Source organism: Pollachius pollachius (assembly GCF_949987615.1).
Source record: "Pollachius pollachius genome assembly, chromosome: 9".
Lineage (NCBI taxonomy): Eukaryota > Metazoa > Chordata > Actinopteri > Gadiformes > Gadidae > Pollachius > Pollachius pollachius.
The window spans coordinates 8,997,295-9,016,487 of record NC_136942.1 but is presented as its reverse complement, the minus strand read 5'-3'; the positions used below and the strand labels follow the sequence as shown (position 1 = coordinate 9,016,487).

At 48.0% G+C, this 19,193-nt stretch overlaps 1 protein-coding gene across 1 annotated transcript; it reads left to right on the top strand.

Moving 5' to 3' along the window:
- Nucleotides 1–14,713: 14,713 nt before the first annotated feature.
- fjx1 (four-jointed box kinase 1) lies at nucleotides 14,714–17,285 on the top strand. Its single transcript, XM_079742999.1, has one exon. The coding sequence runs from the start codon at nucleotides 15,117–15,119 to the stop codon at nucleotides 16,467–16,469; it is 1,353 nt and encodes a 450-aa protein (XP_079599125.1). The 5' UTR covers nucleotides 14,714–15,116; the 3' UTR covers nucleotides 16,470–17,285.
- The last annotated feature ends 1,908 nt before the right edge of the window (nucleotides 17,286–19,193 follow it).

Below are 19,193 nucleotides of genomic sequence, written 5' to 3'. Positions count from 1 at the left end.
TGTTCTTCCAGATGCCTAGTAGTTTTAGTAATAGTTTATTATTTGAAACCCGATTCTGTCCCCTTAGTCTCTGGCTCTTCTCTCGTCTTGACAGACCCTCCCTCAAGAGCGAAAGCCTAAGATAAACAGATCAAGGAGGATCTATTTATATCCGTGTTACTTCTTTATGTAGAAAGAAAATCATGTATCATCTTGTACAGCCGCACCGTATTTCAGAGAATAATATCTCAGAGTAAGCAGTAGCCAAGGTCACTCAGAATAGTATCAATAGATGTTTGACACTTTGTTCGGGAAGAGTGCACTTAGTGAAAGAGATATCTTGAAACCTGTAATCACTCCCTTTGTATAACCTATGTCAGAGTATAATTATACGGACAAATAATAGCAGACCTCAGCAAGACGGACGTCAGCCCTAGCCTGGAGATCATCCTCATCACAGGACCTGACATGTGTGTAAAATAGTAACTTTCACATTGGAGTAAACACAACCAAAGGTGCAGTTATGTTAATAGACTTTATAGCAACTATTGCAAAAGAACAAGAGTATGATAAGAGTTTCTCAGCGGAAAATATGTTTTCGTCATCCGTCTGCCCTCTGAGCAGAGCACCATGTTTTGTTGAGCTGATTGGTGGAAGGATTCTTCTCCCGCCAAGTGAGATTGATGTGGGCGGCTGCAGGTCCAGACTGATCCGTGTGGTGAAACAGAATGGGGGGGCCACGTGGTCAGCATGGCCTCCGGGCCAGTGCAGCACACCCACCTGATGAAAGACTGGTATGGCATAATTTCGGATTAGCTTGTGGTGGAATTTGATGAGGGCTCACCTTGGTTATGTTTCCACGGATACAGGAAAACACTTCACGTGGTATTGATAGAAGATGACCTCACTTCTGCATGACCTCATGACATCACCAGGTGTCTGCACAGGATAAAACAGAATCAGAATGGAAGCTACTGTGTGCTTGTGTGTTTGTGTGTGTGTTTGTGTGTCTGTGTGTGTGTGTGTGTGTGTGTGTGTGTGTGTGTGTGTGTGTGTGTGTGTGTGTGTTTCTTTCTGTCTGTCGGTGTGTCTTTGCATTTTATTTGCATTTGTTTTTGTGTGGCTGTGTGGTTTTGTGTGTCTGTGTGTGTTCATGCATGTGTGCATGCATGTGTGCATGCAAGTGTGCATGCATGTGTGCAGGAGTTTGTGTGTATGCATGCTTGCCTGCATGCATGCTTGCCTGTGTGTTTGTTACAGGGATGGAAATTAACACCCGCCACACGGCATTTGCGAGTGAATTTGTATGATGGCGGGTGAATTGTGTCACTTCACCCGCCACTGTGTCGGGTAATACTTTCCAGTCAGGTCCGTTCAAATTTGCATATTTAATACATTCGTCATACGGCGCTGCACAGTTCCACAACCATAACTGTCAACATCCGGCCCCCTTCTTCTTCTACGCCTGTTTTGCTGAACTGCGACTGTCCACATCCGGGATAATAAACCGGTAACCATAGAGATAATATGCCGGTATCAACATTCGGTATAGTATGCTAGGCTAATTATTGACATATAAAGAAAAAACTACTAGCGAAAACAACGTTGCGTTTCCTCAGGAAAGAGAACAGCTGAGGAGAGTGTAGGCCAGGTAAAGGTGGCGGATGATAGTACGCCTGTCATCCCCAAAAAGAAGCGTTGTTTTAATGAGAGATGGCGAACATCGGACAGTGGGCAACACCGTGACCGGCTGGTGTTTGACGGGACCAGCCAGACAATGTTCTGTGCTCTCTGTCGTAAACATGCTTTGGATGGCCACAGGTTCAATAGTTTTGTGAGTGGGACACAAAACCTAAAATTGGAAGCCGTGGAGGACCACGAGTCCTCAAAAAGTCACCTTCACGTTTTGAAAATTGCCAAGGGAAAATCAGCGCCTAAAGCCACGACAACGATGAGGACGCTCGTTAGTCTCAAAACAGCCCAGCTTGATAGAAGTTAGATCGAAATGCACACGCAATTGCTAAAAAGGGAAGGCCATTTCAAGACTTCGAATGACACTGCACGTAAGTTATTTTTTTTATTTTCTATTAGGCCTGATGCAATAGTTTGTTGCTGTCGAAAAACTAGCATGTTGGGTAACCTTAGAGCTCTGCTCACTTGTTTGGCAAACAGCTGCTTTCTGTCAGTCTTTTTCAAAACAGATGTCAAGTGTGTGTGCTAAGACGTAGGGCTGTCCCGAATACCATTTTACAGGCTTCGAATACTCGTTGGATATTCCGAGCGAGTATTCCAATACTCGTTCAAAAACAACATTAATAATTGAACAGTAAAAAAGTCGGGGTTCCTTACTTTGCTGTTGTTCCGTTCCAAATCAGCTGTCATCTGTGCCATCGTGGCCCTTACAGGAGCTTATCCATTCATCCCGTAACGTGCAAATAAATCCATACAAAGATCCAATATTTAGTCGTTTGTGTCATATTAAATCCATCATTGACCGGGTATTCCTTTGACAAAAGCCAGTCTGTGAATGCGCAATAGCAGGGCTGCATAGCGAACGTACACTAACAGATACGCTAACGAGTTCCTATATATATATATATATATATAGTTTAATGTATTCTGAGGTTTTTCTATGTGTCTTGCACTTATTAAGTCATTGTTTCTTGTTCTTGAGTGGGCAGATTTCATTATACGTCTGGTTGAATTGAAGAAATTAAAAGGCCAGTGCACTGAAAAAACAAATGTTCCTATTGACTTATGATGGTGTAGCCATGCATGTTGTTTTATTGTTAATATGTCAATTTGTTTTTTATTGAAAATACTTTGTATAGATGAATTATTTTCAACTCAGTTCCTTGGTAGCGCCTACTTACAGTAAAAATCACTTCTGATGGAAAAAATGATGTGTATGAAAAACACTTTTCTTATCTAGTGTTACTATTATATTGTTTAAAATGTACGCATATATTAAAAAAATATATAGCATATAAAAAGTGGCTGGTAAAAAAGATGAGTGGCTGGTAGATTTTTAAATCTACCTGCCACAGTGGCTGGTGGGCAAAAAAGTTAATTTCCATCTCTGGTGTGTTAGCATGTAAACTTTTCATGGCCATGATGACAAGGTCAGTACAGTTTAGATTAGGCCCCTCCTGACATATGAACTCTGACGGAAGAGGAACTGTCCCACGACCAAACACACCTCACAGCTCATTACTTTCAAGCGTCAGTTATTGTGCTAACACCCTCCTCCTACTTGGCCTCTGTCATAATGTACAATCATGAGGTGTCAGAGGATGGCTCAGCTACCCACATCTCAAGCACAGAGTTCATTCACCACGCGTGGCAGAAATGTTTCCGATTGTTTCCTCCGTGTCGCCTATCAAGAAATGCAGAGAAACACACATTCCTCCTTTGTTCTGATCGACTGTGGGCCAGCTGGACGACCGACAAGACTTCCAGAGTTACACCCAGCCAGCGGTGGCTGCTGCTCCAGGCTCTGCACTGACGACTCTTCCAGAGGAACCCCCCCCCCCCCCCCCCCCCCCCGCCCCGCTGAGTGATCAAAATGTAAATGGTGCCGCGTGGACGACACTGATGCGGAATGAGGCAACGCAGGGTTCTGTACGGTTTGGATTACATCCACCACCGCCGCCATTTCTCACGCGCACAATCCCATTAGTTGCGGCTTTGGTTTGATTTATCTTTCGTCCTCTGCCAAAATATTTCCACATTACTTTTGTGCGTGTGTTCGCAAGTGTGTAAATCTCGACTCCCAGGCCCCCCCCAGGAGAAGCATGCAACCATGGACCGTAGAGGGGACAACAGAGGGCTGGCCTCTGCTCTTACACTGGCCCGGTCCAACCGACAACAGCCTTGGGGACCTCTACAGAGGCATACTGTACAAATGGTCAACGTTGTAATATGATGTGAATCTTTAGCCTGTTCAGAAAACATCGACGAAGATATTGGAATATGCAGATGTGCAAACCTACACTATGTGTACCATTTGTATATTTTTGGTTAAGTGAATCCATAAAGAAAAAGCATATCTGTTGTGCTTTCCGTTCCACTTCAAAGAAATACCGCACTGAAGAGGGATGCTACTTTGATTCACAATCTGAAATGTCTCAAGGTCTGAAGTCAGCAGGATGTGTTGAGGCGGATAACATGTTTGGAAGCAAGAAAATAAGTGAAGTCATCAAGAAAACAAAGGCCTCCTCACGGGAAAGCTGAGAGTCCTCTGGCACAACATTAATCTCCCCTTTAGTGTTGTTGCCATCTTTGATTCCTGTCTTTGTATCTGGATTTCATCAACAGTCTGTAAATAAATCTCTAGTCTGAGTATTAGGAAATAATGTTCTTTCGTAATTTCATATTATTAATTGTGTTATTTTTGTATTGTTTGTATGACGAAAACACACAGCAAAAACTGAATATACAGTTAGAGGCAGGTCTAGCCGTCGGTTGAGAACGTAGTTTCCGAGGGAGAGAAGGAAAGGCAGTTGGTCGAAGAGGGAGGAAGGTCCAGAGATGCCAGCTGCAGAACCAGGAGCTCTGGCAGTACCGCTGACTAAGCTGTTTATCCTGGAAAACAGAAACACACGGAGGGAGAGAGGGAGAGAGGGAGGGGCAGAGAAGGAAAGGGAGGGAGAGAGGGAGTAGGGGAGAGAGTGGGAGACAGAGAGAGGGAGGGAGAGAAGGAAAGGAAGAGAGAAGGAGGGGGAGAGAGGGAGATGGAGGGAGAGAGGGAGAGAAAGAGATAGAGGGAGAGTGGGAGACAGACCAGACGAGTGGTTGACCCCCGCCGGTTAACTTTGGTTTTCCATATAAACCAGTTTCACTGGGCGGTGACATCATGGGTTTGTGTTGGCCAGTAGGAAGAAAGAATGAAAGAATGAAAGAACAGACAGATGAAGAAAGAAAGAAAGAATGAAAAAATGAATGAAACAAAGACAGAAAGAACAAACAAATGAGTTACTGATCGAACAAATTATACGATCAAACCAACAAAGAGAAAAAACAGTGTCACAGGCAAAAGGACTAATATAAATGGAGTTAGGAAGCATGGTGCTAGAAAGAGAGAGAGAGAGAGAGAGAGAGACGAATGGAGCAATGGCCAAACCTCACGTTTTAAACCCAAAAATCAGAGTCAATCACGGATAAAGAGATTTGTGCGAGAGGTTATTGTTAGTGTAAGGTAATGGAAGAACCGCACATGATTCAAATTGAATATAGAACGTGAGTGTTTCCAATTAGCTTCCCGTCCTAATCCTTCTGTTGATGTGACTCCTACTGACAGACAGCATGGAGCGTTTTGGAGCAGGATTACAGAAGTTCCCTGAACAGAGGAATTCAACTTTGACCTAAAAAAAAACAGGAATAGAGATCACAGTCCCGTTGCAGGATATAAGGAAGCTGGTTGTGGATGTTGCAGTATTAGAACCAGTACTACATTAATACTCTTTTAGATGGTGTCCTGGATTAATCCAAAACCTGTGCGGTAAATGTGATCCCGGACCGTCAGGGTTGATAGAGCTGAACCACTGGGTGATTACAGAAGACATGATACAGCAACATCTGCAGCCTAAACAGTGAGGTCATGTTATTCACACACACAAAAATGTACAAACACATGCGACTCTCATTAAGCATAGTAACCAGAATGTACAATAACAAGAACTTGTTACTATATAAAATAAAATACCAAGACTAAAGTAATTCAATCATGTTGACAATACACTACTCTCTACCAAAATCAAGAAGAGAAAGAACGCCATCTTGTGGATAATCCTAGAACTGAATTTAAACAAAGTCAGCAGAAATTTGCCTGGGTTAGTTTGGGGTTCCCCATAACCTCTTTTAATTTGGTTTTAAACAATACGTTTACCTTATACATCAGCGGTATGCCTCAAGATGTTGTGGCTATAACCTTTCCATGGCCAAGCCTATTGCTTTGAATTCAGTTAATATGAAAACGTTTCTTTAAACAGTGAAATGTATTAAAGTATTTTGTATTAAAGTATATATATATATATATATATATATATATATAGCATATTGCATTAAAGACCTGTACTGTCAGTTCCACTCAGACAGTCTTCTATCCCATTGGATTTAAATCAAATTAAATGTTGTTTTATTAGTGTTATTTCTTACGGTTTACTGGGCTTAAAACGTCTCGGCCCCTCAGATCAACAGCGTCCCCTTCAGGTGAGAGAGAGAAAGAAAAAAACGGGTTTCTGTTTTAAATCTTTTTCTAAATTCTCGCTCATGTGGATAACTGAGCTCCTGACGGAACCAAACTTTGTGTTTTTATCTCGAGTCCTACTAAAGGTCAATTCGATTTGGTAGTTCTACTAAAAAAAAAAGGAATAAAAATTTATAGAGCCTTTAAAAAACTAGAAGGTAATTTATTTTGTGAACAGGAAATCAATAAAGGTTTTAATGGCTTTAAGATCCGGCTTGTGTTTGTCATTAATGTCTCCCACCTACCAACCCCTTAATGATAGGAATGTTCACTGCTAATTCAAATGTCACAGTCTATCAGGAGGTAGGGGCTGTACAATTAATCAAACACACACCACAGCCGTCGTTACCAGCAGTGTTACTATATGTAAAACACATCTAATTAAAAAACGAATACGGGAGGGAATCATTAACGAAAAAAACATTAAATTTGCCAAGGAAAATGTAACCTATTTTATTCGGCAGTACTAATTTTCTACCACTAAAGGGCAGCACAGTCTACAACTCGAACCCGTTTCATTATGCGACCCTTGAAATGAAAACGGTACAGCAATGATGCTGCAGGCCCATTCATTTCCTCCCATATCTTTGCACCTGGCTCACACGGATCAATAACACCCCAGCACAAAGAGATTTCACTCCTACCCAACTTAATGTCTTCTATGACCACCTGAAACACATAAAACCATTTCCATTTCCGTCTGTAATGGAACATATTGATTTTATGCTGTGGGTGGAAAAAAGAGTGTGATCGAGACGTACATAGTGAAAAAACAACCGGGCCACAGCCACGGTGATGACATTACAGGGTTTGTATAGGGGTTGTACATCAGAGTGCCTCCTGGGAGTTTTTGGTGGCTGATACCCGGCCATTTTGAGAGGAGTCAAGAGAGTTGTAGTAGGATTCTGTAATCCTAAATCAATGCAAACAGGCCGTAAACTACAGCCAAATAAAACATAGTTTTACCACATCTGGCATTAGAAGTGATGTGCCAGTTTCAAACGCAACAATGTCTTCCTATAATGACAAATCATTTTAAGATTAATCACAAAGAAATGACCAAAAAACATTTGTATTAACATAACAAAAAATCCTATGCTTCTTTGCTTCCAAAATGGAGAATTCACTGGATGTGAGATCACAAAGAAAAAGCTCTATACTCTCTCCATAGCTCTTCATCATCATTCATAGTCTCTCTCTACCTGTATCTCTTTTCTATCTCTCTCCCTACATTCACTCGCCCTACGTATCTTTTCGATCTCTCTCTCCCAATTCATAAGAGCTTCATTTGCATACAGATAAGTGAGAACCGTGACTCTCTCTTGCTCTACATCTCCCCTTACCTCTCGCTCTCAATCTCTCGGTACCGCTTTCTCTCCCTCTCTCTCCCTACCTTTCTCTCCCTTCCTATCTGTCTCTCCATCTTTCTCTACCTACCTCTGTCCGTTTCTCTCTCTCGCTGTCCATACCTCTCTCCCTACCTCTCTCCCTTCCTATCGCTCTCTCCATGTCTCTCTACACCTCTTTCTCCATACCTCTCTCTCTCTACCTACCTCTGTCCCTCTCTCTCCATCTCTCTCTACCTACCTCTGTCTCTCTCTCCATCTCTCTCTCCCTACCCCTCTCTCTCTCTATCTACCTGGGTCCCTTTCTTTCCATCTCTCTCTACCTACCTCTGTCACTCTCCTTACCTCTCCCTCCCTACCTCTCTACCTCCCTTCTTATCTCTCTCCATCTCTCTCTACCAACTTCTGTCTCTCCCTCCCTATCTCTCTCTCCATCTATCTCTGCCTTCCTCTGTCCCTTTCACTCTCTCTCCCTACCTCTCTCCCTGCTTCCACCTCTCTCCTTACCTCTCTCTTGGCCCATACATCTCCACTCACTGAGTAAAACCATAGTTTGATCACGCCACACGGCTCCTCTTGTTCCGTTGGTTAGCGGCACCGCGATTACCCGCCGCATTAAATGATTCAATTGGGCTCCTTTTGTTTTTAATGGCGGCCATGATTCTCGCCCTAAACGGCACAATGTGTGCGCTGACAGCCGACAGCAATACAAGCCTTAAGAGACGGGAACATTGGAGGAGGACGATGGCACCGGCGGCGAAGCGCGGCAAAGTAAAAGCACACTTAATATCGACGGCGGTGCTGGACTCAAGGCCTCGACATTAAGTGATGGGACGCCAGCACTTTAAGGGCCCCGTCTCTCAGAGGAGGCATGGGTTTCGTTTGTTGCCAGTGTGCCAGCGTTGAGCTCTCTCTCTCTCTCTGAGACTCTCTTGAATGGGCTGTAAATCCTTGGATATCGGTCCACATGCTCGGATAGTTATTTTGGTCCTGGAAGGACACGGCAACTTGCGTAATGAGTTTTGATGGAGTCTGAACATCTATTTGGAGAACGGGCGATGTGTGAGAGTTTATTCTCGCTCCGGTGCCACTCATTGCGAGCCAAAGCTGGTTAAAAATGACGAATAGTGCCCACCTACGTCGGAAGTATATCCAACCGGTTCATATTCTTCTCCATCTTATGAAGAGGAGTTGGAGCTGGTACCTCATTCTTCTCCCTGAGGCTGGTTAGTTCAGCCGTTGCCGCCAAGGGTCCTCTGTTAGACACTATTGTGGGGAGAGGGGCTCAGGGGTCCCCTTGCTGTTGTCATGGTGTCGCCCCCCCCCCCCCCCCCCCCCTCTCCCCCTGACTAATGAAACGGCCTCTCGGAACACAGAGGATCTTCCTAGGAATCCATGGGATTGGGGCTTGTAGCCTTGTTTTCTGGGGGTTCAGGTCAAGGGTTTTACTAAGGGTCTGGGCGTCCACTTTCTCAGAGTTAATAACTTTGTAGCCATGCCTACGTTTTCTTTTATAGGCCTTTTTAGTCGCTTAGTTTCTGTCTTTTTGTAATTTAGCGGTGCTTTTATCCAAAGCGATCCCCATGAGCGTGTGAATGCATTATGCAATGCTGTTTGAGTAGAGTTTTACCAAATTCTAACAAAATTGCAATTTAGATCATTCTATTAAATGTTTAATTCGTACCCAACCCACATACAGCAGCCACAATCTTCTGCTCTGTTTTGGCCACATTCATACAATCACGTTGGTAGCGTCTTAAAGAGGACTCTACAGTATAATCACCAATAGTCAATCCTCATAAACTATTCCTATTCAGCCAAGGCAATACAAACAATAATTGTCCCGTCCTACAGAAGGCGCCAGAATCACCAATATAACCCCAACCCCAATGATAAACAACACAAAATATTGTAATCAATATATTTTTTCTGATATCATACCGCAATAGTTACAGAATCGCAATATTCACAGAATTGCAATACATATCATATTGGCACTCAAAAACAATTGTAATATCTTAACATGAAGTCCATGCTGATACCTACCTGTACCTCAGAAACAGCCACACTTTCCACATACCAAGTCCCAGGTGAGCGATGTTTACAGCGAGGAGCCGGTCTGGTAACTCTCTGTGGTGTGCTGTGGGCTAACCGCTACACGCGGCGTCTCGCTAGCTGCTATTCATTAGTGGTTGGTGTGCATGCTGTGGACTGTGTGGGTGTGTGGGAGTGGATGTTATAAAAGGGCATGTAAACAGCTCTCTTGCCTCCTCTTAATACATCTGTTTAGTTTAATATCACCCAGAGTAAGCATTTGAAGCCGCACAAAAATCGTTTTTGAAATATAATAGGTGTAGGTTATGGTTGTGAGTTATTTTTTCAGTTGAAACATTAAGAAGATATGCTGGAAAATATTACCCAGTGAGGGGGAAGATGGGATTCTATGGGATTCCTAATTCATGATCGGATGCTCTCTCGCTTGTCCCCTTTAGCCAGTTTAAAGACAAGCGATTCCGACAGATCACCGATAAGACTCCCGGCTACTAAAGCCATATGGGGTAGCGGGGAGAGCAAGAAGTAAGTGAGAAAGAGAAGGATTCACTTCTGCCTTCGTGGAATGTAGTGTAGCAGGTCAGAGAGTGTAATCCACATGATTGGACACTGATTCCTTAATGGAGTAGGGAGACTAACACCGTCAAAACCCTCCTCTCCCCAACACATCCCTCACCTTGCCCCTCTCCCCCATCTTCTCTTCTCCCCCGGGACAGTCTCCTTCGACGTCTCACCGTGCATTTCAATTCCCCCCCCCCCCCTGTCTTCCAGGCAGGGGTGAAGCATCGGACACGCTCCAGACCCCCCCCCCCCCCCCACGCCGACTCTGCTGCTCCGTCATCGCCTGATGGAGCAGACTAGGAGCTCAGAACATCAAACAAAATGTCTGCTCCCAACGGAGCTATTCCGGCATTCATTAAAATTAGGGCTTGAGTTTTCGTTTATTTTTTTACTGCTCAGCAATTGGCCCAAATGTCTCTGAAAGGCTTTAGGGACGTTGATCCGCTCGGACAAAATGCAACGGACAGCTAATCAGAAGCAGAGGGTCGCGGGACAGGGAGCAGTTTCAGTTGTAATCTCCAGCTCGGGCCGGTTCTGGTTCTGTGCTGACACTCTGAGTTTTCACTGTGTCTCATATGTTGTTAGTTTAATATTGTTTATGTAATAAATTAAAGAGTAACTAACCCATTATTTCCACTGTATTATTTCTCACTGTAGAATCATTCTTATTTGCAATGTGTAATTTGTTTCTATGTGAAGCACTTTGGGTCTGCCTCGTGTATGAAAAGTGCTACATAAATAAAGTTGCCTTGCCTAACTAATGTATTAAAAATTAAAGTTGCAGTTTACACCATACATGATCCAAATTCAGCAGCAACGTTAATTGATAAAACATGTATACCTACGTTAATTGCTCAACTTGAGGGGAGCCCTGTAAGGGGAGGAATGAATGGCATCCACAGCTGAAGACCTAAGTACTTACCCATCTGAAAATGTACTCTGTAAAGTGGACGATTGTCCCATCGTCCACACCCTACTGTTCTTCTCTGTGTTGACCTCAGCCCCACTCTCCTGACATTAATGTCCCTTCACCGCTAGTGAGCTGATCCCTTTAGGTGTCTCTGTTTTAAGGACACATTCTCATTCATTCTATATTTACCTCAGCCTAATTGGGAGACGCGGCAACGTCTGTGAGCCTCAGGGGAATAGCATTACTGGTGTTTAAACACAAAGCAGCGGCTTTCACGTCGTGCTCTGTTATACATCTGCCATTACTTTCTCCCCCTGAAATCCGCTCTGGCAGGCTATAAACAAACGCACACACTCACATGGCGGTACACACCCTCACACACATATACACACAAAAGAGCACTCACACACACACACACGTAGACACTCAGATGCACCCACTCCCCCACACACAAACACACAGATGCGTGTACACAGACGCCCACACACTCGCCCTCACAAACACACAAACCAAGAAGCACATAAACACACGCGATCTCGAGCGCACAACCGTGGGAGCACATAAAAGGCGTTTCCTACGCCCTCCCCGACCCCAGGGGAACACAGCGCCGGAGAGGACGTACCAGAGTGCTTTGTACCTGTCTCAGACTTGACCCCCTTCACCTGGCGGCCATATTGGTTAGATTTGGTGAACGAACCTTCAAGAAATATTTGGCGTGACAACTCAACGGAAACGCTTTCGAGGTTGTGTCGTGGTTTCTCCAAAGATTCCCCAGAGAAAGATTAGTTTTTGTTGAATAAAACTTATGAAATCTTCGGCGTAAACATGACGACTCAACGGAAACTCGTCCGAGTTGTCCCGGTTTACCTGAAGATTCTAGAAGATTCTCCCCACCCAAAATGAACCAAAATGGCTGCCAGGTGTAAATAAGGCCGGTAGCTTAAGTGATTGTCGGCTCAATGGAGAGCCTCATAGAGCTTTCAGCGCTAATGGAAGTCCCCGTTGATTCATTATTCAGAGCGGTGGAAGCAGAGTGCTTCCCCCCGTGTCGGGGCACACCGGTGGTGAGTTATTGCGCAGCGAGCGAAGGAAAGCCTGGGAGTGGCAGGAAACACAACGGGCGCCACTTCCTCCCATGTCCCCTCTCTGCTCCCCTGTTCGCTCCGTGTCCCACTGGCCCCCGTGTCGCACAGACAGACAGACAGAAAGACTCAAAGACAGACAGACAGATGGACTGAGCTACCGTCCCGACAGCGGACCACAGGCCCCTGCATCGCACTGACACACAGACAGACAAACACACAGACAGAAAGACAGACAGCGGACCACAGGTGCTAGGACAGCTAGACGTCCTGCCCCGTCTCCCCCTTCAGTGATCGCCCCGCCGAGCGAGTGACAAACGGCCATTAGGCTCTCAGGTGTCAGCTGGTACCCTGACCGGGGGCCCGGCCCCTAGGACCCGGGGAGGAGGGGAGGAGCGAGGGTGGGGGGGCGCCTGCACCACGGTACAACACTCCTGGAGTTTTTTACGATGGGATCGGGGGCGGGGGGGGAGTTAGGAATGCGATGTGGGGGCCGGACAGCACTGGGAGCTCCAGATAATGACACATGGCAGGAAACAGATAGGCTTGATACACAGAGGGGGGGTGGGGGGGGAAGGCATGCCTGCACTTGTGCTGCGAGAGGGGAAAGCACCGGCCACCGGCCCCAGGGTAGATAGTCAACACAACCCGAGGCCCCGCCCCCCTCCCCCTTTTAAAACGCCAGACTCCGAGCGCAACCGAATTCCACGGCTGCAACCCAGACCCGTGTTTACCCCCCTGCCCTGCGTCGTCTGGGTGCCGGAGTTGAGGGGTGCTGTGTTACTCAGCGACGGCGGAGGCGGCGGAGAGAACCCACAGGGTTTGGGGAGGAAGGGGACATGATCCCCTCCTCCTCCAGGGTATAAAAGAATGCCGAGTTCCATTACAGGCACAGGGATTTATAACCTTAACCCCCCCCCCCCCCCCCCCACACACACACACACACACACACACACACACACACACACACACACACACACACTTCAACACGTTCAAGATGCTGCGACACCCATGTCACAAATGGGGTGACTTGAGATTGAGGAAAATCATCAGGTTTGGTTCTGTGTGTGTGCTTGTGTATGTGTGTGTGTGTGGGTGTGTGTGTGTGCCTGTGTGTGTGAGTGTGCACGTGTGTTTTTTTGTGTGCGTGTGTAACAGCACTCAAAGTGTTTATGGCGCCAACTCTTAGAGACGCCGTTTTAATGGGGTCTATGGCCTGCAATGTTGTAGTTTATAAATGAGATGGAATGATGCAGCTATATTGCTCCAAACTCCTCTCCAAACATCGGATGTCTGATTCTATTAAAGGTCCCAAATTAAACCACCAGGTGTGAGTGTGATTAGCCATTACAAGCCGTTTTGAAAATCTGCCTCTAGTGACATCACAAGTGGGCGTGTCCACCTAGATGTGTGCTGGATAGATCACACTCACACCTGGCGGTATAATATGGGACCTTTAAAGCGGTATTCCCGGGACACGAGGGAAACATCAGCAAAAGCTGACCCAACCTACCAACACTGTCCGGTTGGAAGCACGCCACCGCTGCATTTATCTGCACACTGCTGAATCAAACTCCCTGATGTGTTTGGCTGCGTCTCAACTCTGGCCTGAGCTGGGGGGCCGCTGGGCCGTGCAGTCACAACACAGTGTGCTGACATGTCTCCTACAGCCCCTCCCGTGAATTTCTGCGTATACCTACTGTGCGATGACGTCATATCCACAAGTGCCAGCTCCGATACCTGCTGCTTTAACTTCGGCTAATTGATTGCGTCGCGTCTTTCTGGCTCGGGCCCCTGCGCACGCATCCATCCACCGCTCAAACGAGCCAATTAAAGGAAGGAACGCACGGGAAGGATACGGGACTAGTGCACCACATTACTGAGTGGGAGGACGGGGGGACGGACAGGTTCATACCGGTACCCACGTTGGTATAGACGCCATATAACGCTGTAAAATACTAATCTTATAACTACAATACCATTTCTTAAATGTTATGTTTAAGGCAAAATTGTATTCACTTAAGGATTTTTTCCTAAGCTTTTGTGCCATGGCTGCATTTAATCAAAGCATTTAAACGGGGGCCCGTCTTATTCCTAACGAACACATCTATGAGAACCACCCACGGCCCCAGAACAAACTCCGGTACTGGCTCTCCGCCTCGTCAATTGGCCGACCGCACCTCGTGCGCACTCATGGCGTGCACTTGCTCCTCTCCTTTGTATACCCCTCCCCTCTCCTCCTTCTCACCCCTCCCCTCTCCTCGTCCTCCTCCCCGCTCCCCTCTCCTCCTCCTCCTAACCCCTCCTCCTCCTCACCCCTCCCCTCTCCTCCTCATTCCTCTCCACCTAACCCCTCCCCTCTCCTCCTCCTCACCCCTATCTTCCTCCTCATCCCCCCTCTCCTCCTCCTCGCCCCTCCCCTCGCACTCCTCCTCGCCCCGCCCCTCTCCTATGCCGTAGTCACGTGACCAGCCGCAGAGAGTCTCGCGGAGGCGAAGCTTCACAAATCAAACTCATTCAGCGGCGAGAGAAGGAGGAGAGGGTGAACCGGGAGCACGCGGAAAGCGGCGGCGGTGGAAAAGGACCCCTATCTGCAACTATCTGGAGGGGTGAAGCGCTCCGGAACCCGCGGTGATCGGAGAGAACCACCGATCCACGGGGAATCCAAGGATAAGCAGCATCCGACTAAACAAGGAAAGGAGATGCGATTCTCGCGGCGGCGCGACGGATTCTGCTGTGATACCGAGCGTGTGCCCGCGAGGGGCAGGAGGAGGCTGCACGGGACGGGCGACGCGCACAGCTGTGCACCGGATTACTAGCCGGCCATGGACGGGTCTTTAGTGGCGGTGGTTCAACCCCGTGTTTGAGTCCGGGTTCTCTGAGTTAAAGGATAGGCAGTGGTAGCCCCCCACCCCAGGGGGCCTCGTCTCTTCCTCACCATGAAGATCGTGCTGGCCAACTTATTCGCTCTTCTCTTCCTGTGCACTTGCCTCAGCGTGCTCTACGTGTGGACCACCCTGGAGAGCCGCCTGGACCGCCACAAGCGCAGCACCTTCCCGGGACCCGCGGTGGACCATCCGAGGTCCCTGCGCTCCGGCGGCCCGTCCACCGACCCCTCGCCCAAAACTTTCCGGGCTCTGCTGGCCGTCCCCGCGGCAGAGAGACTGCGGCGGCCCGCCGCGGTCTACAACCTTAGCGCCTCCACAGGGAGTCCGGATCACCGTATGTCATATCAAGGAGATAACGAGGGGGGGTCCGCGCGACGGCCACGGGGAGAGGCGGACAGAGCGGACCGGTTCGACCCCAACCCCGTTGAGGACGGGATCTTCTGGAGCCAGCGGTTGGAGGAACAACTGTCTGCCGGCTTCACGGAGGAGCACGCCCGGGCTTGGCGCGCCCGAGCCCGAGCTCAGCGGGTGGTGCGGCTGGAGCCCGGCTGCGGCCGGATCTCCAACCAGCTCGCCACTTTCTCGGACGGGACCCGCGCGTGCGTGCGCTACGGGATCAACGCGGACCAAGTGCAGGGGGAAACTTTGACGTCGTGCCTCGCGACACTGCTGGGCATCGCCAACCTGCCGCCTCTCGCGCTGTCCCAGCTTAGCGGGATCGGGGCCGGGGCGGCGGGGGGCGGCGAGCAGTGGGCCGCCGTGAGGAGGCGCGTGGAGGGGCTGCAGTGGAGCGAGCGTGCCGTGGTGTCCCTCACGGAGTGGGTGGCCAACCTGACCGGGGTGGTGACGCCCTCCCTGCTCCGGCAGGAGGTTGGAGATGGTGGAGGAGGTGGAGGAGGGCTCCATCCGTTCCGCCAAGAGCTGCGGAACAAGACGAGGGCGGAGTTGTTCGAGCTGATGCAATGGAGCGACCTGATCCTCATGGACTACCTCACGGCCAACTTCGACCGGCTGGTGAGCAACCTGTTCAGCCTGCAGTGGGACCCGCGAGTCATGGAGCGGGACACCAACAACCTGCTGCGCGCGCCCCGTGGCGACCTGCTGTTCATCGACAACGAGGCAGGGCTCGTGCACGGCTACCGCGTGCTGGGCATGTGGGAGAAGTACCACGACACGGTGCTCGGTTCGGTGTGCGTGTTCCGCCGAAGGACCGCGAGGCGCGTGGCCGAGATGAGCGCGCGGCAGGACGCGCGGGCGAGGCTGCTGGAGTTGTACCGGGACACGGAGCCGCTGGCGCCCGTGCTCGGCTTCCTCTCCGACGAGCACGCGGGGCTCCTGCAAGCCCGGATAGACACCGTGCACAGACACATATCGCACTGTAGAGAGAAGTACGGCCGGCTTTGACCTTTGACCTACCCCGTCACAGAGCGTTACTGAGGTCTCGCCTTCCCCCCCCCCCCGTCCCGTCACTGAGCGTTACTGAGGTCTCGCCTTCCTCCCCCCGTCCAATCAAAGAGCGTTACTAAGGTCTCGCCTTCACACTGCAAAAATGCGACCGGTTTTAATATTGTTGTGCATTGGATACTACTGTTAAAACTACCTCTTGTAAATACGTCTCTTTGCCTAAACGTTATAGGGGTCAATTTTAATTTGTGGATTGACCTATACGCCCCCCCCCCCCCCCCTTGCAGAAACGTCATTCCGAAATTGGATTGCTAAAAGAAAAAATAATAATTACAGCGAGTGCATTTTTTATGTTCTGTCGCCGCGCATTTTACGATTGTTGAAACTAATGTGTGGTTATAAATAGTGGTGGTGTTTGGTGTCATAACACTGCGCCACGTGGCCCTGGCTTAGTGCCCGTCCCTCCTGCTAAAAGCCTTAACATGAGCTCACGTTCCTAACGCTACATCGTCTTCATAGTTTGGCACATCTCTTTCCCCCTTTTCCCTTTGCTCTTTTTAACAGAAGACTGTTTTTTGCACAATTCGAATGGCTTACTAGCGAGCACCAGTGATTTGGGTCCTGTGATATCGTGATGATGACTTGTATACTACTACTCAGCCTTAATGACTTAACGTGTACATAAACACCCATTGTATATATTGTACAGTATACTGTAAATACAGTGCCTGTCACAATGTCCTTTCTGGAAATGTCATGCTCCACTAAGTTATGTGCATTGTAACATTCCAAGTCTCTTTTGATAAATGTATTGTAATTTAAGCCAGTCCTCGTTCCACCCAGTGTTGTGTTATTACCGCTCCTTTTCACACCTCCACAAAGTAGTTCAAACGTCCCTCGGCGTCCGCTGGGCTAGATGAGCAGGATTGTGTGCTTGTTCAACACAGGGCCCCCATTGTGCGGCGGAAATACCTCCAGTGTGTTGCCCTGGAGACCCTTACTCACACACACACAGCCATGGGGCAGGTTACCACGGGAACGCATAATCTCCCCTCCTCCAAACAAAGAACGCGGCCGTTGGCGAGGCAAGCGACCTGGCATGACCTCCTGCTTCTGGGGGGACAACACGGAGGTCAGATAGTGACGCCCTTGTTGCTGTGCTGAAGCGGTCATTTCATATCTGTTAATTAGTGAGAGCTGCTACAATGGAGTGCATTGTGTTCACTGTCGCCAGTCGCTCTTCAGCACAGTCGTGTCTCATGGCCATAACAAGGAATGGTGGGAATATAGTGCACCCCCCCCACACACACCCACAGCCCTCTTACGCACTTATTGTATGTATGCCATTAGTTTTTAGGCAAGCGAAAAAATAATTGCACTAATGTACGTACTTATTGTATTATTGTACGTCCCAGCACTTAATTTACGCGCTTATTGTACGGCGTACGTCCTGGCACTTAAAAATAGTGCTCAGCATTTTGTAGCATCTTATCCTAGCTATCTTTATTGTACACAGGGAATGGTTTAGTGATTGTTAGTGCTTGACACTTGGTTCTATGAACGTCATAACTGTACCGACAGCGGTATATATTGTTGCTTCTCTTTCTTTGGACAAATGTACTTTTGATAAAAGCGTCCACTAAATGCAGGAATACAGTGAGTTAGCAAACAACACCGCTGTTATACGAAGCGGAGTCAGGAACGCGGAGTCAGTAAATGCAGAGTTAAACTCCCCGTTCCTCCCCGTTCCCCCCCTCACCTTCAACCCATAACCCCTTTCCTCATTAAAAAGAAACAGGCTTTAGGCAGGAAATTTTTGATAACCTTTTAATCCCTGGAAACTGAGGACTTAGAGGAAGAGGTAATTAGTCGCGGCGCACCTGCCGGTCACCTGTGTAATTATCTTCGGGTTTGAAGTCTGCTGCGGCTGTGGCAGCAGCCTGTTCGCTTGAAGAACTCTCGGAAGAGCATCTTTTCCTCGTTTGTTCCACCGTGACAAGGCCAGGGCTGTGTCTGGTCTGGTGCACTTACGCTCAGACGCACATCAGAGGAGACGTCAGGGGTATAAACTTTAAACATCTGTAATGCGTTCCAGCAGCAGCCGACGCGATGTAAACCTCCTGTGAGGGGGGACAGACTTTCCTTTTCATGGCGTGTGTGTAGAGGGCACAGGGAGGTCAGGTTAGAGATGTTTGAAGATACGTTTAGTAAAAAGAAGAAGACAGTTTCAAAAAGTCTGCTAATCCCTTTGGTATGGTGTGACGGGCATGCAGTCGCTGTGATGTTGATGTGATGGGCAGATGGGCAGTCTGTTGGGTCTAAAATAATGAGTGTGGAAGCGTTGCATGAACATTTATATCTAGGGCATTTTGCAGACGCTTTTTTCCAAAGCAAAGTTTGTCATAAGAAAGAGAAACAACAATATATCGCTGTCGGTACAGTAAAGATATTCATAGAAACAAGTGCCAAGCACTAACAATTGCTAGATTAACCCATTCCCCGTATACAACAAAGCTAGCTAGGATAAGTCGATCGGATCTCAAAAATGTTTACACCATGAACCCCTGCGGGACAGCGCTCTTCCTCAGTGTGTTTTCACTAGTCCCTAGAGCCAGGCTGACCAATAGAGTGAGGAGTGCTTGGTTGCCAGGCGTTTGGGGGAGCCAGGCACATGCCTGGCTCTGTACAGTATGCATACAGTCTGTTTACAGTTCTCCATCGATC